The 24,475-nt window shown below is 49.2% G+C and overlaps 13 protein-coding genes across 13 annotated transcripts; 7 read left to right on the top strand and 6 right to left on the bottom strand.

Annotated features, from left to right (window-relative positions):
* Window positions 1–138: 138 nt before the first annotated feature.
* spb4 (ATP-dependent RNA helicase SPB4) lies at window positions 139–2,349 on the top strand. Its single transcript, XM_032077248.1, has 2 exons — window positions 139–502; window positions 560–2,349. Exons 1-2 carry the CDS (start codon window positions 213–215, stop codon window positions 2,184–2,186), a joined length of 1,917 nt encoding a protein of 638 aa, XP_031930768.1. The 5' UTR covers window positions 139–212; the 3' UTR covers window positions 2,187–2,349.
* Window positions 2,350–3,782: 1,433 nt separating this feature from the next.
* BDV27DRAFT_66475 (uncharacterized protein) lies at window positions 3,783–6,439 on the bottom strand. Its single transcript, XM_032077247.1, has 2 exons — window positions 5,326–6,439; window positions 3,783–5,278 (listed from the first exon to the last, which is right to left on the bottom strand). The coding sequence occupies exons 1-2, from the start codon at window positions 6,227–6,229 to the stop codon at window positions 3,915–3,917; spliced, it is 2,268 nt and encodes a 755-aa protein (XP_031930767.1). The 5' UTR covers window positions 6,230–6,439; the 3' UTR covers window positions 3,783–3,914.
* Window positions 6,440–7,321, bottom strand: BDV27DRAFT_66474 (uncharacterized protein). The gene has a single exon (XM_032077246.1). It carries the CDS (start codon window positions 7,209–7,211, stop codon window positions 6,651–6,653), a length of 561 nt encoding a protein of 186 aa, XP_031930766.1. The 5' UTR covers window positions 7,212–7,321; the 3' UTR covers window positions 6,440–6,650.
* Window positions 7,322–7,908: 587 nt separating this feature from the next.
* BDV27DRAFT_123472 (mitochondrial 37S ribosomal protein uS15m) lies at window positions 7,909–9,219 on the bottom strand. Its single transcript, XM_032065882.1, has 2 exons — window positions 9,065–9,219; window positions 7,909–9,012 (listed from the first exon to the last, which is right to left on the bottom strand). Exons 1-2 carry the CDS (start codon window positions 9,108–9,110, stop codon window positions 8,144–8,146), a joined length of 915 nt encoding a protein of 304 aa, XP_031930765.1. The 5' UTR covers window positions 9,111–9,219; the 3' UTR covers window positions 7,909–8,143.
* Window positions 9,220–9,261: 42 nt separating this feature from the next.
* On the top strand, window positions 9,262–10,979 carry rps0 (40S ribosomal protein uS2). The gene is made up of 2 exons (XM_032065881.1): window positions 9,262–9,625; window positions 9,694–10,979. Exons 1-2 carry the CDS (start codon window positions 9,456–9,458, stop codon window positions 10,421–10,423), a joined length of 900 nt encoding a protein of 299 aa, XP_031930764.1. The 5' UTR covers window positions 9,262–9,455; the 3' UTR covers window positions 10,424–10,979.
* Window positions 10,980–11,152: 173 nt separating this feature from the next.
* On the bottom strand, window positions 11,153–12,361 carry BDV27DRAFT_123470 (putative Rho-like small GTPase). The gene is made up of 4 exons (XM_032065880.1): window positions 12,083–12,361; window positions 11,726–11,960; window positions 11,547–11,666; window positions 11,153–11,450 (listed from the first exon to the last, which is right to left on the bottom strand). Exons 1-4 carry the CDS (start codon window positions 12,172–12,174, stop codon window positions 11,289–11,291), a joined length of 609 nt encoding a protein of 202 aa, XP_031930763.1. The 5' UTR covers window positions 12,175–12,361; the 3' UTR covers window positions 11,153–11,288.
* A 272-nt stretch (window positions 12,362–12,633) lies between these two features.
* BDV27DRAFT_66445 (pseudouridine synthase DEG1) lies at window positions 12,634–14,711 on the top strand. The gene has a single exon (XM_032077245.1). The coding sequence runs from the start codon at window positions 12,672–12,674 to the stop codon at window positions 14,649–14,651; it is 1,980 nt and encodes a 659-aa protein (XP_031930762.1). The 5' UTR covers window positions 12,634–12,671; the 3' UTR covers window positions 14,652–14,711.
* On the bottom strand, window positions 14,712–15,537 carry BDV27DRAFT_66444 (PIG-H family GPI synthesis protein). Its single transcript, XM_032077244.1, has 3 exons — window positions 15,164–15,537; window positions 14,902–15,104; window positions 14,712–14,849 (listed from the first exon to the last, which is right to left on the bottom strand). Exons 1-3 carry the CDS (start codon window positions 15,495–15,497, stop codon window positions 14,772–14,774), a joined length of 615 nt encoding a protein of 204 aa, XP_031930761.1. The 5' UTR covers window positions 15,498–15,537; the 3' UTR covers window positions 14,712–14,771.
* Window positions 15,538–15,709: 172 nt separating this feature from the next.
* On the top strand, window positions 15,710–16,690 carry BDV27DRAFT_66429 (ubiquitin-like protein HUB1). The gene is made up of 4 exons (XM_032077243.1): window positions 15,710–16,188; window positions 16,245–16,383; window positions 16,480–16,573; window positions 16,637–16,690. The coding sequence occupies exons 1-3, from the start codon at window positions 15,756–15,758 to the stop codon at window positions 16,499–16,501; spliced, it is 594 nt and encodes a 197-aa protein (XP_031930760.1). The 5' UTR covers window positions 15,710–15,755; the 3' UTR covers window positions 16,502–16,573; window positions 16,637–16,690.
* A 329-nt stretch (window positions 16,691–17,019) lies between these two features.
* Window positions 17,020–19,511, top strand: BDV27DRAFT_123464 (ribose phosphate diphosphokinase subunit PRS5). Its single transcript, XM_032065879.1, has 3 exons — window positions 17,020–18,466; window positions 18,520–18,843; window positions 18,893–19,511. The coding sequence occupies exons 1-3, from the start codon at window positions 17,540–17,542 to the stop codon at window positions 18,947–18,949; spliced, it is 1,308 nt and encodes a 435-aa protein (XP_031930759.1). The 5' UTR covers window positions 17,020–17,539; the 3' UTR covers window positions 18,950–19,511.
* A 90-nt stretch (window positions 19,512–19,601) lies between these two features.
* On the bottom strand, window positions 19,602–21,166 carry BDV27DRAFT_123463 (H(+)-transporting V0 sector ATPase subunit d). Its single transcript, XM_032065878.1, has 4 exons — window positions 21,100–21,166; window positions 20,950–21,038; window positions 20,011–20,885; window positions 19,602–19,953 (listed from the first exon to the last, which is right to left on the bottom strand). The coding sequence occupies exons 1-4, from the start codon at window positions 21,129–21,131 to the stop codon at window positions 19,870–19,872; spliced, it is 1,080 nt and encodes a 359-aa protein (XP_031930758.1). The 5' UTR covers window positions 21,132–21,166; the 3' UTR covers window positions 19,602–19,869.
* Window positions 21,167–21,321: 155 nt separating this feature from the next.
* Window positions 21,322–23,636, top strand: nop58 (RNA-processing protein NOP58). The gene is made up of 3 exons (XM_032077242.1): window positions 21,322–21,599; window positions 21,712–21,872; window positions 21,933–23,636. The coding sequence occupies exons 1-3, from the start codon at window positions 21,475–21,477 to the stop codon at window positions 23,381–23,383; spliced, it is 1,737 nt and encodes a 578-aa protein (XP_031930757.1). The 5' UTR covers window positions 21,322–21,474; the 3' UTR covers window positions 23,384–23,636.
* On the top strand, window positions 23,635–24,444 carry BDV27DRAFT_66403 (uncharacterized protein). The gene has a single exon (XM_032077241.1). It carries the CDS (start codon window positions 23,753–23,755, stop codon window positions 24,242–24,244), a length of 492 nt encoding a protein of 163 aa, XP_031930756.1. The 5' UTR covers window positions 23,635–23,752; the 3' UTR covers window positions 24,245–24,444.
* Window positions 24,445–24,475: the final 31 nt, after the last annotated feature.

Genomic DNA, 24,475 nt, shown 5'->3' with positions numbered 1-24,475 from the left:
AATAATTCGCCGAACCTTCCGCCAAATCCGTATAGTGTCACGTGCAAGATGGCAAAAACACTGACCGCCCGCGATATCTAATCAGTAACTGATAAGGCCTTTTTTCTAGATTTTTTTTAGTATGTATGGATGGGCGACGGAAGTTCCATCATTCGAATAATTTGTTGAGGGTAGGCTCGTAAGGGAGTCAACTTCTTCGCCAGGCTGCCAAGATGGCCCCAAAACCGCCAGCTGGTACATCTTCTAGAGCCTGGGATGGTGTCTCACCTTCCCTGTCGGAATGGGTGCTGGAAGCCGTTTCGTCTATGGGCTTCACACGGATGACGCCCGTGCAAGCATCCGCTATTCCTCTCTTCATGGCCCATAAAGATGTTGTAGTCGAGGCCGTTACTGGAAGTGGAAAGACCTTATCATTCTTAATTCCCATCGTGGAGAAACTTCTACGTCTTGAAGAACCAATCAAAAAACATCACGTTGGCGCGATCATTATTTCCCCGACGAGGTAGCTATAGTCTTTGCTTAGAAAAGAAAAGTACAAGTACACTGACTACAAGTGCAGGGAGCTTGCATCACAGATCTACCATGTGCTACTCTCATTGCTCGCATTCCACCCTCCATCTGCCTCCGTCATTAACCCTTCAGAAGACGATGACGTGCCCCGGCAAAAATTCCCATCCTCCACCCTCAAGGTTGTTCCACAGCTCCTTCTCGGAGGCTCTACTACACCAGCAGAAGACTTAAGCAAATTCTTAAAGCAATCGCCAAACCTGCTCGTCTCTACACCTGGTCGTTTGTTGGAGCTACTCTCTTCACCTCATGTCCACTGTCCTCAATCTTCGTTCGAGATGCTCGTCTTGGACGAGGCAGACAGACTTCTGGATCTTGGATTCAAGGAAACTCTGCAGAATATTATCCGTCGGTTACCCAAACAAAGGCGAACGGGATTGTTCAGCGCAAGTATCAGCGAAGCCGTTGATCAGATTGTGCGGGTTGGTCTGCGCAATCCCGTCAAGGTCATGGTCAAGGTCAAAGGAGCTTCAGGTGCCCAGGACAAGCGAACACCTGCAAGCTTACAAATGACATACCTTACGACACCTACGATTCACAAATTTCCCGCCTTGAAGCATATTCTCCATTCCGTTGATCCAACTCCTCAGAAGACTATATTTTTCGCCTCAACTTGCTCAGGAGTTGATTATCTCTCTGCAATCTTACCGTTGATACTTGGTGACGATTTCCAGTTGATTCCACTACATGGAAAGCACCAGGCGAACGTCCGTGAAAAAAACTTTAACCGATTCGTGAATTCATACAGCCCAGCAATTCTACTAACAACGGATGTTGCTTCTCGTGGTCTGGATATTCCATCTGTTGACCTCGTTGTTCAGATAGATCCTCCATCGGATCCTAAAACGTTCATTCATAGATGCGGCCGTGCTGGCAGAGCCGGCCGAAGGGGTCTGAGTGTAGTCTTGTTGCATCCAGGGCGAGAGGAAGACTATGTATCTTTCCTCGAAGTCCGCAAGACCCCAGTGGCTCCTTTCCCGCATCCCATCCCCTTCTCGGATTCTGAAGCCACTGCAGCTACGAATGCGGCCCGCAAGGCTGTGCTGGCAGACCGTGCACTCCACGATCGTGGCCAAAAGGCTTTTGTCAGTTGGTTGAGGAGTTACAGCAAACATCAGGCAAGCAGCATTTTCCGTGTCGCCGATCTTGACTGGGAGAGTTTAGGGAAGGCATGGGGTCTGTTGAAGTTACCCAAAATGCCCGAGTTGAGGAACTTTACTGGTGACCGGACCCTCGGTGTCAATCTCGATTGGGACGACTATAAATACAAAGACAAACAACGGGAGAAACGCCGCATAGAATTGCTCCATGAGAGCAAAGAAGCCGGCGGCACACAGGAATCCTCTAATAAGAGAAAGGCCAACGAGACCACCGCATGGAGCAATAAGCTTGAGGATAGAAACAAAAAGCAAAAGCGACGAGAGCAGAAGCAGCGTCGACAGGAGAAGAATAAGTGGGAGAAGATGACCGAAGAAGAACGGCAGAAGGTGCGGGAGACGGAGCAAATGGTGGAAAATATCAGAGCCAAGAACGAAGAAGAGAGACGACTTAGACGCGCAGGAAAGACCGAGGAAGCAAATTCTGGAAAGGATGAAGAAGAATTTGAAGGGTTTGATTAAGAAAAGTTACGGAGATACCTCTTTGTTTGCTTTAAATATGTATGACACCTGACTCTATAACTCATGGCGCTGTGATCGGATGAAAAGTTCTACCTACATGTATAGTAAACTTGCATTCTTGAACATATAGAGAGAATTCTTTCCATCATGGCCTCAGTCTAATGTCCATCGCCTCTAGACTCTCACATCATATATCATTCTACCATCCCCATTGCTCGATTAAGACTATCCTCGAAGCTCAACTCAACTGTCCACATGTCCTCGGTAGCCCTGATCTGCAACCTACTTCAAACCTCACCCCATTCACTTATCCTGTCTTATCACTCGTTCAAATGCCGTTTAGCACCCACCTCCTGCATCCTAACCACCTGCGACGGCTCCACATCAAGCAAACTCCTCGGCGGCGCTGGCAACAATGACGGAAGACCAGATGCTGGTATACGATCACGCACAGCCGAATTCTCACCAGACATGATGGGATCTGACCGCTGGAACCCCTCGATAGGGCCAGGCATGCGCAAAGAAGAGGAAGCATTTGCAAACGAAGAAAGCGGCGGTAAAACAACGACAGTTGTGTTGCACACGCCCGGGAGCCCATTTCCTATCTCCAAATGAGACATGTCTCGATTTTCTGCCTGACTCATCTGCCCAAGTCGTGGCAGGCGGCTACTGCACAGTTGGCAGTACCGCGGGGCAATATCAGTCAGAATGAATCGGTTACAGCAGGCGACGATCACGGGCTGTGGGTTGTTGTTTGGCGAAGGGTAGTATTGGGCTTTGATGCATGGTTGGATTAGTTGAAGGAAGTCGCAGGTGCAGTGCGGTTGGTTGGGTTGGTAGTAACACATCCTTTTTATTGATTGGAGGTTGTTCGTCCGAAGAGGGAATATAGGGAATGCCTCCGAGGCTGGGTGAGATGAGGGAAGGTAGGGTGTCGCTTTGGGGGGAGAGTGGTTTTATGTCAATCTCTGGGAGGGCTGCTCTCTATGAGCCTGAGTTTGAGGGTCGATCTGGTCTCACTATTGTGAGACACAGGCGTACCTGTTGCATGATGGCGGTAGAGGAATATGCCTCGAGAGGCAGCAAAGGCTCAGCTTGAGTGTAAGTGTCCACTGTGAGATATTTGGAGGTATTCTCGTTATAAGATTACCCGAGACATGAAGACAAGTGGCGATCTGTGGATGCATTCAAGCGCAATGATCTTGGCTAGGGATGTAGCTGCCTAAAAAGCAGGAGCAGAAGAAGCAGACTGGATAACTGAGAGGTTTCTAAAAAGAATATGCAGGTGTATTGTAAGTATAATCAATACTTATTTGCCACGAAAAAGAGAAGACGCCTGAATGCGAGACTCAACGCAAATAACACGATGCTCATGTATAGCTCCAGATACAGATAATTCAATAAAACTCCAGTAAGCCATAGAAACCAATACCACCAACAGTGATCCCAAAGACAGAAAGTCATCAACTAAAGGGCCTATATTCCATCCAACAGGTTGAAAGAGGCAGCAGCTAGCGATGTTGATACAAAAAATATGTATACCCAAACTCCAGCTATCAAAGTTATCAATAAATTCTCCGAATAGCCCTTTGGGCCCATCTATATACCTCGAACGAGGAATGTGGAGAATCAGACAAGTAAAAAGGTTGAAGAAAAACCACTTAAACATAAACAACGTAAAAGGGGGAAGGAGAGCAGATATCGTTCCAATCAATGATAGTCACAACTTCATTTCAAAGTCTTTTTGAATTCTTCGAAACTCTGGCGAAAAGCAAGGTACGCTGGTTCGATCTCGCCGTCGTCCCAAATCGTAGCAAGGAGTTGCATGGAGGTAGAACTGACACCAAGGCTCTCCTCATAGCTTTGCCTGGCGGGCCACTTGAGTTGGCTGAGGTCTCCAGAGGGACAATTCTGATAAAGCCATTCCGCATCACGGGCGAATTCATCATCACCGAAGCTTTCTGGTTCGTCAGCCTTACCAGGCTGTGGAGTTAAATCGGATTTCTTAGTTGTCTGCTTGGAGGCAACAGTATCGGGCGTGGCAGTCAATGGACTAGCATATCGGCTTGCAGTACGGAGACCACTAGGAGTCTTCGGCTTGTATTTCTCTGCTTGGGACCGCACTCTCGCAAGGGCTTCCTCGTCCACTTTACCCGGGGTTGATGGCTGAGCCCGAGAGGTATGGCGAGATGCAGGAGATTGAGCATCATGGCCTTCAGGTTGTGTAGAAGCACGCCCATCTTCCTCCCGTGCGGCTTGGGAGGGGCTAGGGGCGATAACATTTGTTGACGAGGACAGGGCAGTAGTCTCAGAGTCATCTGAGACTGTGTCATAGTCGAGCTGGAAAGTACCTTGGGTATTGGGGACGAATCCCGGATGCCGCTGAGAAGGCTGCTCAGTGCGAGCAGGTGGTGTTGGTGAATCACTACCCATTCCAACGAAGTGTGTTCCGCGATAGGGATCAGTAGCACGAGCACGCGAGCGAAGCTTAGAAGGAGTGTCTTCTGGGCTTGCATCAAAACGCACCTTTTTGGATGACTGTCGCTCGGCACGGAGGGCACTGCGGGCCACAGACTTCGCTAGACCATCGGCCTTCTTGCGTTCGCTCTGTTTAGATGGAGTTTCTGCTGCCTCATCTTCACTTTCAGAGCTATAACAGAAATAATCCAAGTCCAATCCATAGCTAGATCCGGCTGGGTTGGGAATCACATCAGGCGATGGAGACCGCTTGCGCTTCCTTTGTTCCGCATCACTAATCTCTTGAGAGGTCTCACGTGGTTTAGCTTGTTCATCTGATGCTGTAGTCTGCTGAGACTCAGGTTTCTGCGCCTGCGCCTGTTCAGTGCGGTGCGAATCCGGGGCAGCCGCCTCTGGGGGCGCTGTGGAAGACTTAGGAATGTCACCAAGGTAAAGAGATCTGTCGATAGGAGCCGGGAAAAGTGAGTAAGACAAGTTACGGGCACGTTTCTTTGGAGGCTGCGAGGGCCTTTCACTCAAACGCCACCGAGATCGTCCTTCGGTCTGAGGACCAGCTGATTCAGGGTTAAGAGATCTTGTGCGAGTAATACGTTCTGATGATGGTTCGATCGTCGCTACAATAGGTTAGCGAGTAACGGGGAAGGGGATCACGAGAACTTACACTGATCTTCCAAGCTCTCAGAAGGCCGAGCAAACGGTAGTAACCGCGAGAAGGAACGGGGTACAGAGCTGAGCAGTCCACGTAGATTCCATCCACGCTGAGGAGTTTCTGGCGTGTTTCTCCCCGGTGTCGATGGTTCTTGAGGTGCAGAAGATTTGTCTGCTGAGCTTTGATTGGTTGGCAAGTTCGTTTCCATCGTGAAGTCAAATGTCGTTTGTGGAAGCTGTGGACTCGGACTCGAAGGGGCTCTTTCTGCCTTCTGGCGGTCGGCCTCTAGCTGACGGAGATAGTCGGGAAGGCGGAAGAGTGTCGATTCAATCCGGCCATGTTTTTCGGCTTCTCGACGAGCAAGTCTTGCAGAGAAAGGGGCCGCCCTGGTCTGAATCCGGCGCGAAAGGGGGGTACGCCGATTGGCAAAGGGGGTACTTCCTGGCGGCCCCAAATTCCGGCGCTTGTTTGCCGCAGGTGTCATGGGGGCTGCCCGATCTTCTTCGCTGTTGTCTTCGTGGGCCCTTTTCCTATTAACTGTGTCGGTCAGCCTGGGTTCCTCATTGGACCGGTCAACGCTTTCCTGGTACGACCACGGAGGTGAGGGGGATACCAAGAGGGCCTCCGATTCCTCAGTGGCATCCTCTTGGACCCCACCACTTGAAAAGCATGGTCCGCAAATCGACCGCAGATTCCGAGTTGGTTCGAGCTCCTCAGAAACCGGGGAGAGTATTGCCTGGAGCCATGTAGGCAAGAGACCCAAGATCAATTCGGGCTCCTCCGCCAACGCTACCGATACCAACGGACCTCCCACGCTGTAAAATTCGTCGTAGATAGAAGACGGCGTAATTGGGATAGAATCAAACAGCGTGCGAGGTCTCTGCTGTACCCGCTCCGGAGGCCTAAGTATATCCATTGACGGACATACTGGCACAACCTCGGAAAAGATCGACGCCAACGTAGGGGTATCAACAGAGGCACCGGGAACAACAGTTGCCTGGGAGTTGGTGGCGGTCTGGAAGGAATTACCGGAGCTGGGGATCTCTCCGGTGGGCAACTGTGTTTCGAGTAGCCACAATGGGAAAACCGGTGACACCGTTAAAAGAACGGCCGCAGAAGAGCAAGGGACAAATCCGGCAATAGCCAACCTTCTGAGCTGTTCCACTAACGGCTCCACCTGCTCCTACTCTGCGACCATTCTTTGTTCGGAGTCAGCAGCAAAAGTGGTGGTGAAGTCAGTCTCCGGCGCCTCACTCAAGTCATCTGTAGTAAACTCTGCAAGGGATAATGCATCTGACTCTCTCCACTCTGCTGTGGTTGGCCCCACCAAAGATGGCTCAGAGATGCTGGTATTGTCGATTTGATATTGGTACCACTTGGGATCGACAGTGTTTGGCGGTGCACTGAAGGAAGCGCTGACCGAGCGGGGTATGTTTGGGGGTGTTTGGATCACGGGGGTGATTTGGGTCCATAGGATACTTACGCGGAAGTGAAGAGCTTTTCAGCTCTGAAAGAGCTGTACTATCTGCCAGTGTAACAGAATCTGGGTCCTGGGACTCATTTGTGAGGTTTTCTTTGTCGTCTAGGGACGCGCTCTGGGCGCGTTCTCCATTGTTACGGGATTCATGTTGGCTACCGTCTGTTGTTTGATTCTCCGTCTTGCGAGTTGACTTTCTTGTCGCTCGCTGAGGGGCCTTTCGCGTCTGTGTTTTTGTGACTCTGCTAGTGGTAGTCTTTTTGGTTGTGCCTTGGCTTTTGGGTCGAGTTGTGGTTTGCGTGGAGGATGAAGATTGCGCGTTGGGTTGCGAGGTGTTCCTTGTAGACCTTGTCCGACGTGGAGCACTGTCATCGAGGGATAGAAAGCCGCCAGGCGATGCTTGCTGCGATCGAGTTCGCATTTTGACGGATTGCCGACTGAGGGCGACTCGTGGCTTAGTCGAAGCTCAGAGCAACAGGAAGAAGGTTCACTAAGTGATCTAGCTAATAAAAGTAGCTCCCTCTTCACAACCAATAGAGGTTCGTAGATGAAGAAATAAAATGCTCAAAAAGCTTGATACAGTATGGCCTTCAGTGTGTGTGATAGAGAATTAGTTGGATGGACGGATAGTAAGAAGGGAAATGTGGGAAAGAGAGAGGTGTGGAGAGAAAGGGGCTTCTGTTTACACTCCTCTGTTGTGTTTCTATGACGCGCCCCTCCAAGCCAGAATATTGACATTCACTTACCTGGTTCAACAAGTCCGAGGCATAAATGACGCGGTCTTACTGGGATACCAGAGAACATTCGCAAATGAATTTCAAAATTCGGGGCCACGTCCTGGCAAAATCATGAGGCGGTCAGCTGTCCACCCAATGAAATCGGTTCCTAATATTTATTCTGAATGACTTCAGCCGTTTTCTTCTTTCTTTTTGTCTTTTTGGCACCTTGGAAAAAGTCGACTAAAATTTAATTTTATTTAGGTCAGAATATTTTATCATATAGTGATTCTAGTAGAGTACAAAATGTGCTGGCATAGATTGCTGAAGCGAGATGCAGCATGCTTTTCCATAAATTGGTTTTACATATGCAAGTACAAGGCCGACAAGTGGGATGGAAGATTGTTTGCGCATGATAACACATATGATTTTAATAGTTTCCTGGAAGATAGAATTGTAATACTTGTACACGGTAAGTCTGTAGATAAGAGACATCAAAAAAGACCAGGCAAACAAGCGAGCTCTTGTAGCACACAGGGAAGGTATGGATGCCATATAGTTACACGCCAATATTGACTTAATGATATAATGAGAAAAAAAAAAATGAAAACATAACAATACAAACGCTAGTGAGCCCTTACATGCTAATCTCACCCTTCCAAGCAGCATCCGACAGGCCCAAGGTTTCGATCAAGTGTTGCCATCTTGGACCACCCCGCTCCTTCCTACGCAGGTACTGAAGCAACTTCTGTCGCTTATGCACGAGCAGTCTCAAGTTTCTCTTGTTATGCTTATCTTTGTTGGTTGTCTGCAAGTGTCTAGACAAGTTCAAAATCTTTGCAGTAAGGATAGCAACCTGGACTTCCGGCGAACCGGTATCCTGACCAACTCGAGGAGTTTTCTCGGGGTGTTCAGTAGCAGACTGATGCGATACAGCTGCAGGCTTTGGCGGCAAGGTCTTGTCCGTATTGTGCCGTCCAAATGTTTCAATGCATTTCTGGATATGTAGGCGCATCTGATCTTGCGTGTTTCCGTTACTGATCTTCACGATACGGCTGATTGCCTCTTGAGCGTTGTGATGTTCCTGAAGATGTCTCTCGGATGCCTCCTTCTCAAGCTGAGGGTCTGCAGTGTCCCTGTCGGGGTTTTCGAGGGGGGATGTCAAGTTTTTCGAGTATTCCAAGGCCTCCTGGAGTCCCTCGGGAGTGACGAAGTAGTTGAGGCTGGCATCTGTGCTTGAAGGGGCTTGTGGCCCAGATCTGACCGTTTTGAGCTCTTGGACGAATGGGGTCGGTGCACTTTCCACAGGATCGCCCAGGGAGCTTTCGCGTTCTTCGGCAAGAGCTTGTTGACGAGACAGATTGGCGGCTTTGCGCTGACGTGACTGTGCCATCAAAAACGGATCATGTCGTCGGCGTTCCCTAGTCTCGGCGGATCCCGCTCTGATAGATGTCTTGGAAGGGTTCAATGACAGCGCAGCAAGCGGGCTTTGAACATGCGAAGACCCTAGCACAGCCGGTTAATAACACGCAACACAATAGTCGGGATTGCGGCGTACCAGTAAAAGCCTTGAGGGAAGGCTGGAAAATAAAGCGGGGAGGCATATCCGTAGAAACTGCTTGGTAAATTCAATCTTCACAAGACAATCAACAGCTCTAGCTCTGGCAACCTTTACGTCCTAAGACTGAGAAGACTCCGAAATCTCGAAGGCCGAGAACTGAGCTAACCCAAATTCAGTAAGGCCCATACACGTGACTTGACAACGGAGTGGCGGCCTGAGGCTCCGAAGGTGCGTACCCTAGCCCTAAAATTCACAAACGAAAATCATCCAAACGCGGAGGGCTAAAGTTCACCTTCGCGTCAGTCTTTTCCCCGTCATCACCACTGCGACAAGCGCCAGTCGATTGATATATTCAATTCGCTGTTCATTGCAATATCAATCGCCCACCATGGCCCCCTCTCAGCTTCCCCCGATCTTCAACCCCACCCAGCAGGACATTGAGCAGCTGCTCGCTGCTCAGTGCCACCTGGGTTCCAAGAACCTCCAGGTGCACATGGAGCCTTACCTCTGGAAGACTCGCCCTGACGGTGTCAATGTCGTCAACATCGGCAAGACCTGGTATGCGACTCGGCGGAAATGCTGCGGATTTGGCTGCGTGAAAAGACTAACGTGTGCGCAAATTACAGGGAGAAGATCCTCCTGGCTGCCCGTATCATTGCGGCCATCGACAACCCCGCCGATGTCTGTGTGATCTCCGCTCGTCCTTATGGCCAGCGTGCTGTTCTGAAGTTCGCTTCTCACACCGGTGCCACCGCCATTGCCGGCCGTTTCACCCCCGGTAACTTCACCAACTACATCACCCGCTCTTTCAAGGAGCCCCGTCTCATCATCGTTACCGACCCTCGTACCGATTCTCAGGCCATCAAGGAGGCCAGCTACGTCAACATCCCCGTCATTGCTCTTTGCGACACTGACTCCCCCACCGACTTCGTTGACGTTGCTATCCCCACCAACAACAAGGGTCGTCACTCCATCGGTCTGGTTTGGTGGATGCTCGCCCGTGAGGTCCTTCGTCTCCGCGGTACCCTCGCTACCCGCGAGACCGAGTGGGACATCGTTCCTGACCTCTACTTCTACCGCGACCCTGAGGCCGAGGAGAACAAGGAGATCGCCGAGGAGACCAAGGTCGCTACTACCGAGGAGGTCGGTGCCGCTGCCATTGAGTCTGGCTTCGCTGGTGAGAACTGGGACACCCAGGGTGCTGGTGCTGGTGTTCCTGGCACTGCTTTCGCTGCTGCTAGCGCTGCTGGTCCTACCAGCTGGGAGGCTGATGGTGCTGACTGGGCCGCCAGCTCCGCTCCTGCCGCTGGTGGTGAGAGCTGGGCTGAGACCCAGCCTGCTGAGGGCAAGTGGTAAATAAAATAAATAGCGACAATGGACAGCCGTTACGAGGGGCATGAGTTTTTCTTTTTGCGAAAAGTTGGCGCTGAGGAGGATTGACGTTTTAAATTTTCTCTTCACCCATGGTCTGACGAGTAACCGACAGCATCTCCTGCAAAGAAAACTTCTCTTGGCATGTCTATCCTAGTCTCTGTTTGAAAACCCCTATTTCAAAAGCAAGAAGAAAAAAAAGGAGAAAAAGTGATTGAAGTTTCTGATCGGGAACCCTACAACTTGAAACCGTCTTTTTCTACTTCCCTTGGTATGCTACAGCGACGTCTCGTTTCTTACAGTCCGTTTTCTCGTCTTGTCCACGGTGCATCGGGGAGGAATAGCATTGTCAAAAATTGACTGGCGCTTACGAGGGAAAGATATCCAGTTGTTCTATTATCTCGGTGAGCTTCTGGGGGAAAGCCCTGTGCTGTCAATTTCCACAAGGTGGACTTAGTCGTTACCTTGGTTTCTTCCTGCATGTTGATTTAGTCGTAAATGAAACGTGATACTAGCTACCATATGCATGTTCTATCGTGTATCAGCAGTATTCCGAGTAACCCCGGATAGGGCAATGAACGTAGATCAGCACGTAGTCTCGTATTAGCAATCATGGATAAACATGGTATAGCATATAAATCCCCTTATACTTCTCCATGTCTGCCGAATAAAGTAAATCAACATCAATCAATCAATCAATCAAGATTCTATTAACCTGTTCGAGCCTAACTACTGAACGTCCAGCTATGCAGGTGCAAATCAACATCCTGCTTTGTTAGATCAACTACATAATAGATATTTCTCATCGTAAAAAGGGTATCACAACAGTCGACATATATCCGCCCCCCCGTCAAATGACTATACAGCCACCCTGAGTCTGTCCCCCACGATCCGTGGTTGTCATTCCTGCCAGCCTCGCTAGATCCTCGAATGTCTCTGCCAGAAGTTCCCCCGTGGCAGCAGAACATTCTGCATAACGGTCACACCGGAGCTCTTGTGCGATTCGATATGTCTGCTGGAGTCAGCTTTTGCATATAAAACAAGGTAAGACAACATGGTTCATAAGGAGCATTTCCAGGTTGAGATACTGCAGGAACGAGGTACTTACTTCTTGCGGGTAGATGATACCTTCGCCTTCTACCCTCAAGTCTCTTTTCAGGCCTACCATCATGACGGGGATCCGTTCCCCCTGACCATGTTGGAAGTACCGGATAATGTCGTGTCGCCACTAAGAAGATCAGTAACTGTGATTGACTTAGAGAAGAATCGATAAAGATGTAAACTCACTGTTTTGAGATTGGTCAAAGTGTCTCTGTTGGATATATCAAAAGCAAGAAGAACCACGTCCGGCTTCAATGTGGACCAGTGCTGATTGGGACATGCCGTATCATATAACTCGAGGCTAAAGGACTTCTTTGAGAAGCGGATATCATAAAGGAAAGGTTGGTCACTGTCCCGTAAGGGCTCGGGCTGGTTATGCGATCCATTTCCATTTAGCCTACTGCGCCCTTGTTTCAATGCTCTGGGGTCGATAGATCAGTATTCCGCTAGAGGATAAGATGCAAGCAAAGGAAGTTTTCGGCAGTAAGAAACGTCTTGTAAAGATCCGATGAGGGTCTCAATAGCGTTTCGGTATAGACTTACGATAAGAATGTCGTTTTACCGCATCCTGGATCTCCTAATAGGAGGATGGTGACTGTGTTCTCCTGGTCCGGACGACTTTCTTGGTTCGTCATTAGGTCGAATTCACGAGGTGTTGCGTTGTAATAAATTTGAAAGTTTGTTGGAGTATGAGATCAATATAGGACAGTGATCGGCTGGCAGAGCTTTCCCTAAGCTTGGCTGAAGTTATCGTGCATTCGAATAGTTGAGAGTGGGTGCTGTGAAGATAAATGGAGCGGGGAGATATAAAAAGTAGATGGCATATCCATTTGGTAGACCACCATTACAATGTGAAGTGGTATTAATAAAGACATTTCTCCTAGATCATTACATACTCGATTTATTAAAACAATGTTACGATAAGGACCCCCAAGCTCATGCATGTAATCCCAGAAGCCACTTAGTATTTCCTTATCTAAAGTAGATCTAGCAGATCTCCGTAAAATTACCATACACGGATATTAAATTACTTAACAAAAATGACTTTAAAAAAATTCCCAACATCTGCCCCCCGCCAACTGCTCCCAAAGTTTAGCGGGTACAACAAACTATCTTCGCCAGCTCCAGGGGAATGTGGAGAGCTCAAAGCAGACTCTGTTCCTACCCGAGTCGCATTGTACAACGTCTCTTGCCCAAACGAAACTTTCAGATTCTCAACCATCGCCACGCGCAGGTTGAGTTCCTCGCAACTGAAACCATGTCCGGCACCGGGGAGCCACTTCCACCTCAAGGTCAAACCGACTACTCGACCTGGACTCCGGAGAGTTTGATTTCCAGAATTACAGAGCTAGAGCGCCAGCTGCAATCACGCAATGCCGAATTTGCGACCTCATCGAAAGTCGCAAACGAATCTGTACCTTCAAACCCAGCGCTCGATACCCCCGCCGAAACAGCGAAGGCTTCCTCGAAGAAGGGAGCGCGCAAGTACCAGCCTGCTCCAGAAGACGATATCACACATACCCGCGCGCCGAATCGCCCCCCGAAGCAGCCCCGAGTGATTGATCCTTCCAAATACAATACCCGGTTCATAGCTCTGAAGTTCGCATATCTGGGGCAACGGTACAACGGTCTTGAACATGCTAATGGCAATGTCACGCCACTCCCAACGATTGAAGAAGAAATGTGGAAGGCTTTGCGGAAGACTCGTCTGATTTTCCCGCAGAATGGAGAGGCGGATGATTTTGAAGATACCAGGGGCCCAAGGGAATTGAAGCCTTATTTGATCAATTGGGAAGGATGTCAGTACTCTAAGGCTGGCCGGACTGACAGGGGTGTCAGTGCCTTTGGACAAGTTATCGGTCTGATGGTACGAAGCGCGCGACCTAAGGGTGATAATGTTGTGCAGGCGGGCCCTAGCTCGGATACTACTATGCAAACCGGAGAAGAAGCTACTGCTTTAGCCGATGCCGCCCAAGATAACTGGGATGATATCGCTGATGAATTACCATACGTAAGTATTCTGAACAGAGTGCTTCCAGAGGATATCCGGGTCCTGGCATGGTGTCCACACCCTCCCGAAGGCTTCGACGCTCGTTTCTCTTGCCGGGAACGCCATTACAAGTATTTCTTTACCCAACCCGCCTTCTCCCCAACGCCAGGACCTCTTGGATTCGCTCCACGTGGAAACAACAAGGCAGGAGACAGTCGCGCAAAATGCAGAGAGGGTTGGTTAGATATCGAGGCTATGCGTGAAGCCGCTAAGTACTTTGAGGGAGTACATGACTTCCGTAACTTCTGCAAACTGGACACCAGCAAACAAATCGAGAATTTCGAAAGAATCATCTACCATTCTGACATCGAGCTCCTTGACCCGCGAAGCAGCCCACTAGGCTATGTCAGTCAACCGGGATTCCAAGCTCTAGAAGACCCTGCTGCGCAGCAAAACCTCGCGTCGCCAGAGGCTCTTTCGCCAACCCCTTCTCAAGTATATGTATTTAACTTGAGAGGATCCGCTTTTCTATGGCATCAGGTGCGGCACATGGTGGGTATTTTGTTCCTAGTGGGCCAGGGGCTTGAGCCACCGACTATTGTGCAGGACCTGTTAGACATAACCAAGAACCCGCGTAAGCCGACCTATGAGATGGCTTCCGACGCCCCCCTTGTCCTTTGGAATTGTGTCTTCCCTGATGAGAATAGCGGTAGCCGTGCAGATGCGTTAGATTGGGTTTACGCTGGGGATAGCAGACAGATAAAATCCCAAGGGGGCAGAGGAGATGGCAAGTATGGTCTCGGAGGGGTAGTAGACAGTCTTTGGTCCGTTTGGAGACAACGTAAGATTGATGAAATCTTGGCTGGTACATTACTGGATCTTGCCGTCAGCCAAGGGGACCAAGGGGTTGTCAATGGCGACGCCAAGGGCGTTAAGGATGAACAACAAAAGCGGAGCCAAAAAGTTTTCTATGGTGCGAATGAACCAAGAATTGGAGGACAGTATATACCGGTCATGCAGAAGAGAAAGATGGATCCGGTGGAGGTTCAAAACGCGAGATGGCTTGCAGCCAAACAGCGGAAGACTGAAAAGGGTGCAGAGCCCAGTCGCATGGAGATATAGAAAGGACATTCGGCCATATGTCATACCTTTATAGAATAGTTCGCCATTAGGTGTACTTCAATTAGACATGAGAATGCCTCTTTTTCAAAGGGAAAATAATTGCTTCCAAACTCCTTTATGTTAAGATTTCGAATCATAGAGACAGTGCCGCGAGCCCCTCCAAACCTCTTCTAGTATTGCCCGGCTCGGCAAAAGTTTCTGGGCATATAATGGTTAGGGGCCAATCAGTTATCTGGATAAGAATACTTACAGGGAACACTACGACAACCTCGGGCTCCCCATCTACAATAATTGCTAGGTAAAAGCGGACTTCAAAACCTTTGAAAGCCTCGTGAATCACAATGTCCTGGATCTGAGTGGTGGGAATGAATCGCGTCGAGGCCTTGGAGAGATAGGTCAGGGACGAAGTAGAAGTTTGAATTCCCAAACCACGTATGACAAGCAACGATTCCTCTGTATAGCACCAAAAGTTAGTTGAAACCATTTACTGCAATAGGGGCACTCCAGCATACCCGTGTAACCCTTCCTAAAGACACCATAGATAACAATCGCGCTCACCACAACGACAAGCCAAGAACTGTATGAATCTACAATTCGGGACACAAGTGACCCTAATGGACTCGACCATATTATACTCCAGCGTACTAAAGACCCATCTTGCTTAAAGAAAGAGTTGCGGAGTCTTGCAATATTGAAGAAAACCACGCAGACGAAGACTAATGCGCGCAAAAGGATTTGAAGATAGAAGAGAATCTTCGCTGGCGTGCTCGTGTGTCTGGAGGCATTGGATACGGTGAATGAGACGGTCGTCGGAGATGGACGTCGTAGTATCAGGCGACCAGGCATTTATCACTGATTCAGAAATCCGCGACGCTTTGAGTCAAATTGGAAGCTACTGATATAAGTTCAATCGCAATAAGCACGGGGTTAAGCACGGAGGTCAGTGCTTAGCACTCATTTATGCTACTACTCCATTTACGGTTTAGCGTAGGCATCTTGCGACCAGAAGGCTGGGCCGCGATACATCATCACGTGTCGCGGGTCATATTCCATTGCTGTGAGAGTCAGGCTGATCGCTAAACCCATTAACCTACATCGCTGATCATGGGCGAGCGTTCAAGGAGCAGGTCACCAGGGAGAAGGATTGACAGGGAAAGGTCTGATAGAGAGAGGCCTAGAAGAAGTGGAGGAGGAGGAGGAGGAGGTTTTCGATGGAAGGACAAACGGCGCGATGGCGACAACAGACACGATACAGATGAACGCAGATTAAATCGAGGATACAGAGATAGGGAAGAACGGGCAAGATCTCCGCGACGCGACAGAGATACGTACCGGCCTGAGGATAGGAACAAGGATAACGATCGTGACCGAAGGCGTCCGGAGGGTGATGAGAGAGATGGACGGGACAGGAAGAAGAAAGAGAAGAAAGAAAAGAAGCCTGCTGTTCCTCAGACCTCAGAACCCATGATTATTGTGCATGTGAACGATCGTCTCGGCTCGAAAGCTTCAATTCCGTGTCTTGCATCGGACCCAATCAGTTCGTTACCCTTTTATGATCGAGGACTGCAGTTTGGCATCTAATCTATGTCACAGAGCTCTTCAAGGCACAGGTTGCTGCGCGTATTGGACGTGAACCACATGAAATCCTCCTCAAGCGCCAAGGGGAGCGTCCGTTCAAAGATTTCCTCACCCTGGCCGACTACAGTATATCTTCAGGAAGCCAGCTTGATCTGTAAGTGATCCTTTCCAAAGCCCTCCCTTGTCGCCTACTATTTGTTGCTTTTCGGGGCCTTTTATTTCGAGGGGTTCTATACTGACCGTTCTACAGGGAGGTCGGCACTGGTGAATAAATACTTGTAGACTATACGCTTTAGGTACCTGTGAGCAAATTCCTCTTCGACTTCTCTCCTATGGTTTGTGAGGTCTGTCCTGATGCGTCTGGTATGTCCTTGAGGGTGAATGCTGACTCTACTCTTTCTTTGTAGAATATCCCTCGCAGGCGATTCAAATTGTATTACTGTACCTTTATATGACCTGGGTTCTTCTCTATTGTGCTTTACCTACTATCGCAACAAAATATTGGGGAAAGGTTGTGGAATAATGGGGAATTGCCATGAAAATTACTTTTTTCCCTTTCTTTGATTTTGCCTCCTACCAGTCCGCTGATGTTCTCCGGCGCGTTATCTTTCAAAGTTTCCATGTACCTATTGGCCCAATGGAGACATTGCTCCTCTTGTAACGCAACAGTAGGGCGCCAGCTGTTCTTTGCTTGGTTTGCGAGGGAAGTGGCTCACAAATCGCTGTTGTTGTTATCTTGGGAACTACGGGTATCTCTGAAACCCGGAGTCGGAGCTTTTTTTTTTTTTTTTTTTCTTACTCTCACCCCTCCCACATCTTCCGTCATTTACCTCTCTCCCGGCCTTTGCGGGGCGCATCGCCGTTTCCCAGTCGTTTTTGTTTCATTTGTGTGCAGCTAGCCGGATGCGGCAGGCGGCATGTAGCAGCCTGGGGCTATTACGGCAGAAATCCGAGGCTTGGAGGACGTTTGGTTCCACCGGCGGAAGAGGCATTTTTTTTTCTATCGCGGGACTCACACGACCCTCTACCTCAGTCCTTTATTCAATGTTCTCTCCACTCCATCAATCGGACACCGTTCTTGAATCCCCGCCATGAGGTAGTTGTCTGTCCGTATTTGCCACAATCTTGTCCATTCTTTGATCAAAGCTTCTTCCAACTTTGTGCTAATCTCACCGATCAATAATCGCCCCTCCAGACCTGCTTCATCGGATATCCCTAGTTTCTCTCCACTCTCGACACAGACATCCTCTCCATTGCCTATCTATCCTACCGCTTTTTCAAAACTTCATCAACCTGAAGAGCCTGCCACCATGGTCCGCAATATCGTTGTAATTGGGGGCACTTCCCACCCTCAACTGACTCAGAACATCTGCGGCGTCTTGGGTATCCCACCAGCCGACGTTCTACTTTCGAAGTTCTCTGTGGGCGAAACCAGAGTTGAAATCAAGGAGTCTGTTCGTGGGAAAGATGTTTACATCATTCAATCTGGTGGTGGGAAAGTGAACGACCACCTACTGGAGTTACTCATTACCATCTCTGCATGCAAGACCGCCTCCGCCAAGAGGGTCACCGCTGTTCTCCCTCTTTTCCCGTACTCTCGCCAGAGTGATATTCCTTACAACAAGACTGGCGCGCCTCTTGTAAAGTCAGCGGTTCCTGGAAAGTCAGAGCCCGCAAATGGTTATACTTTCGAGAGCACCCCTACAACCCCATATCCTGGGAAGCCTGAGAGTGGAAGTCTTCTGAACGGTGTCGATAACCTACAGAAGAGCCTAGCAAAGGCTCAAATAGAGGATATCAGCAATGGTAGTCCTGTGAAGAAGCGCCCAACTAGTGGACTCTCTCGCAGTGAGACTCTGGAATCGCAACCGGAGAGCAGCAAGGCCGCTGTTTCCAATGGTGCTTTCGGTGAGGATAGCGTGCAAAAAATCAACAATTTCCAACCACGCCCAGGCTACAAGCAGTGGGTGGCTCAAGCAGGCACATTGGTAGCTGACTTGCTTGCCTGCGCTGGTGCCGACCACATCATCACGATGGACCTGCACGATCCTCAGTATCAGGGATTCTTCGATATTCCCGTAGATAACTTGTATGGCAGACCCCTGCTCAAGAGTTACATTCAGCGGAACATCCCCAATTACAAGCAAGCTGTTATTGTCAGCCCCGACGCTGGAGGTGCTAAGCGTGCCACGGCAATTGCGGATTCCATGGGTATAGAGTTCGCATTGATTCACAAGGTTTGTTTCGCTTGCTAGTTCAACATATTTTTGTGTTTCCTAATAGTTTATAGGAACGGCGTCCCACACGCATCACGGACCGTCAAAATGCCACTATGATGTTGGTTGGTGATGTGAAAGGCCGTACCGCTATCCTGATTGATGATCTGGCGGATACTTCCAACACCATAACTAGAGCTGCGAAGCTCTTAAAGAAGGAAGGTGCCGCTCAAGTTTACGCTTTGGTGACTCACGGTATCCTAAGTGGGGATGCTATTGATCGAATCAACGCCAGTGCCCTTGACAAGGTGCTAGTCACGAACAGCGTTGATCAGACAGAGCACCTGCGCCAGTGCCCTAAGCTGGAGGTTTTGGAAGTTGGCCATGTCTTTGCTGAGGTAGGTTGGCCCTAATACTCAACGGAGTTATGTTGCTAATACGTCGTAGGCTATTCGTCGTGTCCACCATGGCGAGAGTATCAGTGTCCTTTTCCAGTACGACTAACGAATCTATCCAACTTTTGACGTGTTTTTTTTATTTTTATTTTTATCCTTCCTGTCCGAAGGAGCTTTAGCATGAATCCTGAAAACCAAAAAAAGGAGTGATGAACATAACTCATATGCTGAAATGTTTGATTTTGTTGGACATCCCCCAGCACACTGACGCCCCCATTGCTATATTGGATCTTTTTTATGACTATACAATCCCATCATCGCATATCACGTAACTGCGTTGAATGTGTCGACCGATTTATGAAACCAGTAGATAGGCTTCTAGGCCAATCGACCGGACTCTGTTTCAATCCTTGTCCCCACACCTTTCCATTTGCCACTCCTTGCGATTGTTGCGATTGTTCAGGCTACTGTGTGACCATTTCACTGCATCTCTCTTGCTCTACAACTGCAGTTTTTGGCATAACACAAAACCGTGTATTATAAGGAGCTTTGGCCCTGGACATGTATCTGCACGGATACATTTGTACTAACTTTCATATAAAGCATGGCTAACTTAGACTCTCAGTAGTGGACCACACGGTCTAAATTAATTGAATGTAAAAGTTGCGACGATTGGAGATTCAAACAAATTCGGTAGTTGTATTACTTACCTCATAAACGCAATCACTACATTCAGCAAATAAAAGTTTACATTCAAGGTATAAGCAAATGATCAGTTCATCTATACTATACCGCACAAAACGAGATTCCCCAACGCCCTAGGCAAGTAGAAGAGATCAGAAACTGGCAATGTATGCCGGGCGGTTTGATGCGCTCAACACATAAGTGGATAACTGAAAGCTAGTCACAAGATAAGGATATGGAAGAGGGAAAGATACATAGAATCACATAATTCGGGGTAATAAGGAAGTTTTGTGCACGTGAACGAATCGCATGAATCGAATATTAGGTAGTGCAGAGAAGGAACGCTTAGAAGACAGATATGAAGTTGCCAATCCGCTCTTTCTGGTGCTGCGCAATGCACTCCGCGATCCATGTGACGTTTCGGATTTCCTGTGCAATGCGTGGTTAGTGTTGGTGCCTCTTGTACTAGAACAGTTTTAAACTAACCTGCTCCTTCAACCTCATCCATGCGTACACTACCGCCGGGGTAAACTGCCGAGTGAAGACGACCTTTGACATTTCCATTTCCTTTTGGTAGAACATGTCCTCGAGACTCTTTCCATCCGAACCACCACCGAAACCTGCACCCTGAGTAAGGCCAACGGCATCAAAGAAGGCCTTGTAGTCAGCCGATATGCTGACAGCAAGTGACACGGACTCCAGGTCGTCGGCCCGTGAAAGCATCAATGAGCCTTCAGGGTAGAGTTTACCGAACTCCGGGTACAGCTTTCTCCGTTCCTGCTTCGAAAGCTCTGTGCCGAACGAGTTCAGTGTGATGTTGATCGCACGGCGGTCTGCCTCGAACTCTAGAAGTTCAGACATGACCTCTTGTGTAGGAGTGCCCTTGAAATCTGGGTGCGTGTTCACGAACTGGTAGAAGTCCTCGAGATAGTTCTTGTAGAGGGTGTTGCGCACGATCTCGATGTTCAATTCGTCCAGATCCTGGTGGCTGAGGCTGCCCTTGAAGTAGCCGGCCAATGGTGTTTCAATCAAGACAGAGTTATAAAGTTCCTCGATGTTCGTGGCCACACACAGTACGGGCAAAGTCTCAAACCAGCCTAAGGGGTGGCATCGCTCCAAAAGCTCACGAGTATCACGTTCATGTAATGTACCGGTAATGAGAAGAGCGATATTATCGATCATATAGCCGTAAGTCAGGTATTCGAGGAATCTGGCCGTCGAGCCTGTGGCCTGGGTGAGCACATAGCGGAATTCAGCGACCAGCTTATCCGTCATCTTGCCGGCAAGGGCTGAGGTAGAGGGGTTGGGAGGAAGCGCAGCGAGGAAGTCCCCATATGCGGGGGCGAGCTGGAGTTTAACATCTGCGGCCAGTACTTGGATAAGTATATAGTAGATAAGTAGCGACATAGGTGTGAGTGAACGGACCATCTATTGTTTCGCATTGGGTCAGGTTGTTGTAGTGCTGGCCAGTGAGGAGGCTGTTCCGATATCCTCGAACAATGCCCTCAACATAGCTATAGAGCATTAGTTCGACGCTGTCGCAAGATCCTAGAGGTAACCCTGAGCCACACATACCCGCTGTTAACGTTGAAGAAGAGACCCTCCATTGTGGAATGACGATGCAGCTCCGGGGGGATTCCAAAACCACTCCGCAAGACAGCTGTTGTATCTATCTCCATGCCCGTCAGTCGCTTCTCGCGTTACGTAAGACGCACCGCCGCACCCACCAGCCACTCAGCCACTCGGATCGCTCTCGCTTTTTTCATTTTTTTACTTTAGACTCGAGGTAAAAAATTCCCGCCAGCAGCGAGAAACCGACTTCCCCAAGCACGCTTTCGGTGGTTTCGTCCACGGTCGCCCTCACTCCCTGGCCTATCCACCATATTCTTAACCTTTCGAGCTGTTAGATTAAATATTTTTTGAACCAGCTGGGAATTGAGGCCGTCCACCATGACGCTGTTTATCCTCACCGAAACCAGCGCGGGTTATGCCCTGCTCAAGGCCAAGGACAAGAAGCTTTTGAAGAGAGATGATCTTGCTACTGAGGCTGCGACGGCAGAGGGTGTTTCGAACCTGTAAGTCATTGCTTTCGCTGCATTCTCGTCGGTGTTGTTCCAATCTCGCCGCACGCGCTCTTGAAGCAAAAAATTTTCCCGTGTGAACGGTCCATCTAACTCTTTCGTATAGTGTGAAATTGAAGAGTTTCCAGAAGTTCGACAGCGCTGCTACAGCCCTGGAGGAAGTCGCCTCCCTTGTTGAGGGCAAGGTTACCCCTCGTCTTGCCAGCCTTCTTGACGAGGTCAAGGATGAAAAGAAGGTCTCTTTGGCCGTTGCGGACCCGAAGCTTGGTATGTCGATCGAGTTTCTGCGCAGTAGACCAGGTTCAGTTATTGACTAAATTTGTAAAGGAAATGCCATTGGCAAGCTTCCCGGTCTCGATATTCAACTTATCGCCGACTCGACCACCACTGATATCTACCGTGCTATCCGTGAACATCTCCCCACATTAATTCCAGGCCTCGCCCCTCAGGACATGTCCACCATGTCCCTTGGTCTTTCCCACTCCCTTGCCAGACATAAGCTCAAGTTCTCTCCCGATAAGATTGATACTATGATTGTACAAGCCATTGGTCTGCTGGATGATTTGGATAAGGAGCTCAACAACTATGCTATGCGTGTGAAGGAATGGTACGGCTGGCACTTCCCCGAGCTGGCTAAGATCCTCAACGACAACCTGGCCTACGCGAAACTCGTTCTGAAGATGGGCATGCGCACCAACTGGGAGTCTTCTGATCTTGCTGAGATTCTGCCCGAGGAGCTCGAGGGCTCTGTCAAGGCCGCCGCGGACCGCTCCATGGGTACTGAGATCAGTGAGGAGGATTTGGAGAACATTCAGGCTTTGGCTGAGCAGGTTGTTGGCTTCACGGAGTACCGTCAGCAACTTGCCGGTTATTTGACCGCCCGTATGAACGCCATTGCGCCTAACCTGACTGCTCTTGTTGGCGAATTGGTCGGCGCCCGTCTTATCGCTCACGCCGGTAGCTTGACCAACCTTTCCAAGAGCCCCGCCAGTACCCTCCAGATTCTGGGAGCCGAGAAGGCCCTTTTCCGTGCCTTGAAGACCAAGCACGACACTCCTAAGTATGGTCTCATCTACCACGCGTCCCTTATCGGTCAGGCTACTGGCAAGAACAAGGGTAAGATGGCCAGAGTTCTCGCCGCCAAGGCCTCTCTTGGTCTCCGTGTGGATGCCCTTGCCGAGTGGGATGACGATGCTACCGAGGAGGATAAGGCTGCCCTGGGTACAGAGGCTCGCTTCAACCTTGAAAGGAAGCTGGCTGCCATGGAAGGCAAGCCCCTCAAGCCCCGTGGTGTGAACATTGCTCCCAACGGTACACCTGCACAGGCCCAGAAATTCGAACTCAACGAGGCCAGGAAATACAACGCTGATGCCGATGCTGTTGATGAGCCTTCTTCTGCCAAGAAACAGAAGAAGCTTGTTGAAGAGGTCCAGGATACCGAGATGGCCGATGCTGACTCTGATGCAGAGGCTGACTCGTCTGATGAGTCGGAAGAGGAATCGAGCAAAAAGAAGTCCAAGAAGAGCAAGGACGCTGACCTTGAGAAGATGGCCGAGAAGGCCGGATTGAGCCTCAAGCGGTACAAGCGCAAGCTTGAGCGCGGCGAGATCCAGTTCGATGCCGAAGGCAACCCTAGCTCGGTTAGCAAGAAGGATCTGAAGAAGGCTAAGAAGGAGGCCAAGAAGGCTGACAAGGGCGAGGAGAAGAAGCGCAAGCGGTCTGACGACAACGAGGACAATGAGAAGAAACAGAAGAAGAAGAAGAAGAAGGACGAGTAAATCATGTCAAAAAAAGTTTTAAAACTGATGGATCGCTACATTATTGTATGATATCACACTTTGTGGGTTCAATTTCTTGTCATTTGCTTGAAGACTTTCTATTTTCTGGGTGGCATTTATAGGATGGATTGGTTCATCTATCCATGGCGCAGCGGTGCTTGTTGGTAAAGGCAGTTAGGTCTAATCTTGATATTATCCATCCATGTTTGTGGCTGTAGTTAGTACGGTAGCGTAAGTATCTCCGGACTATTTGGACCTGCTTTCAATGTCTGTTTTTGTACCACATCCACCTCACACACGACATTTACTCGCTCCAATGATCCATAGTTTTCCATACATCACCTATTTAGCATAGCAAAACAAAAGACAATGTCTCTTACCCCAAACTCCATCTATATTGCTCTCTACATCCGAACCGACCCGCCAATCCCAGACAACTTCCACTGGGCCCTTTACCTTCACCATCATGATACAGGAACAAAATACCATATCACAAACGAAAGCACCGGCTGGATCGCTGCGCATGGCCCGGAATCAGCCATCTTGAAATCCTTTCTCTTGGTCGGCCTTATCCGCATCGCAGATTTTCCGTCTTCTCAGTCTGTCTTGAACGAAGCAGACCGGTTGATACGCAGCTACGATGATCAGGTCAATGAGATGGGGATTACGTGTCGGACTTGGTTGTTGAAGGTGCTGGAGTTGCTGAAGGAGAGGAATTTGCTTTGTTGGGGTAAGGACATGGATTTGGGAGGTCTGGAGAGGGAGGTGATGGATTGGGGGAATGAGGAGGCGGGGGATGCTGTAAGGAATGTACAGCCTCGGCCTGTTGGAGTGTCGAAGGTCTGTGGGTTTGAGAAATAGGATTTGATTTCCATAGAAGGATTCGAGGATACTTCTCTGATTATTGTTATCCAAGCTGGTGGAAAAGAGCAACTAACAAACCCTGCTAGGCATGAAAGAGATGTTGAATCTTCCTCCCCTCTACGGGTACTGTAAATTACTCATTTCCTTCTACAAACCATTTATACTACAACAACATCCGTTCTTTTCTAATGAAGTAAGTAATTTCTAACACGTTGCCCAAATGGATCA

The sequence above is a fragment of the Aspergillus caelatus genome (genome assembly GCF_009193585.1).
Source record: "Aspergillus caelatus strain CBS 763.97 unplaced genomic scaffold BDV27scaffold_32, whole genome shotgun sequence".
NCBI classification, from domain to species: Eukaryota; Fungi; Ascomycota; class Eurotiomycetes; order Eurotiales; family Aspergillaceae; genus Aspergillus; species Aspergillus caelatus.
The sequence above is the reverse complement of the archived record's forward strand: the minus strand, read 5'-3'. Positions and strand labels throughout refer to the sequence as shown.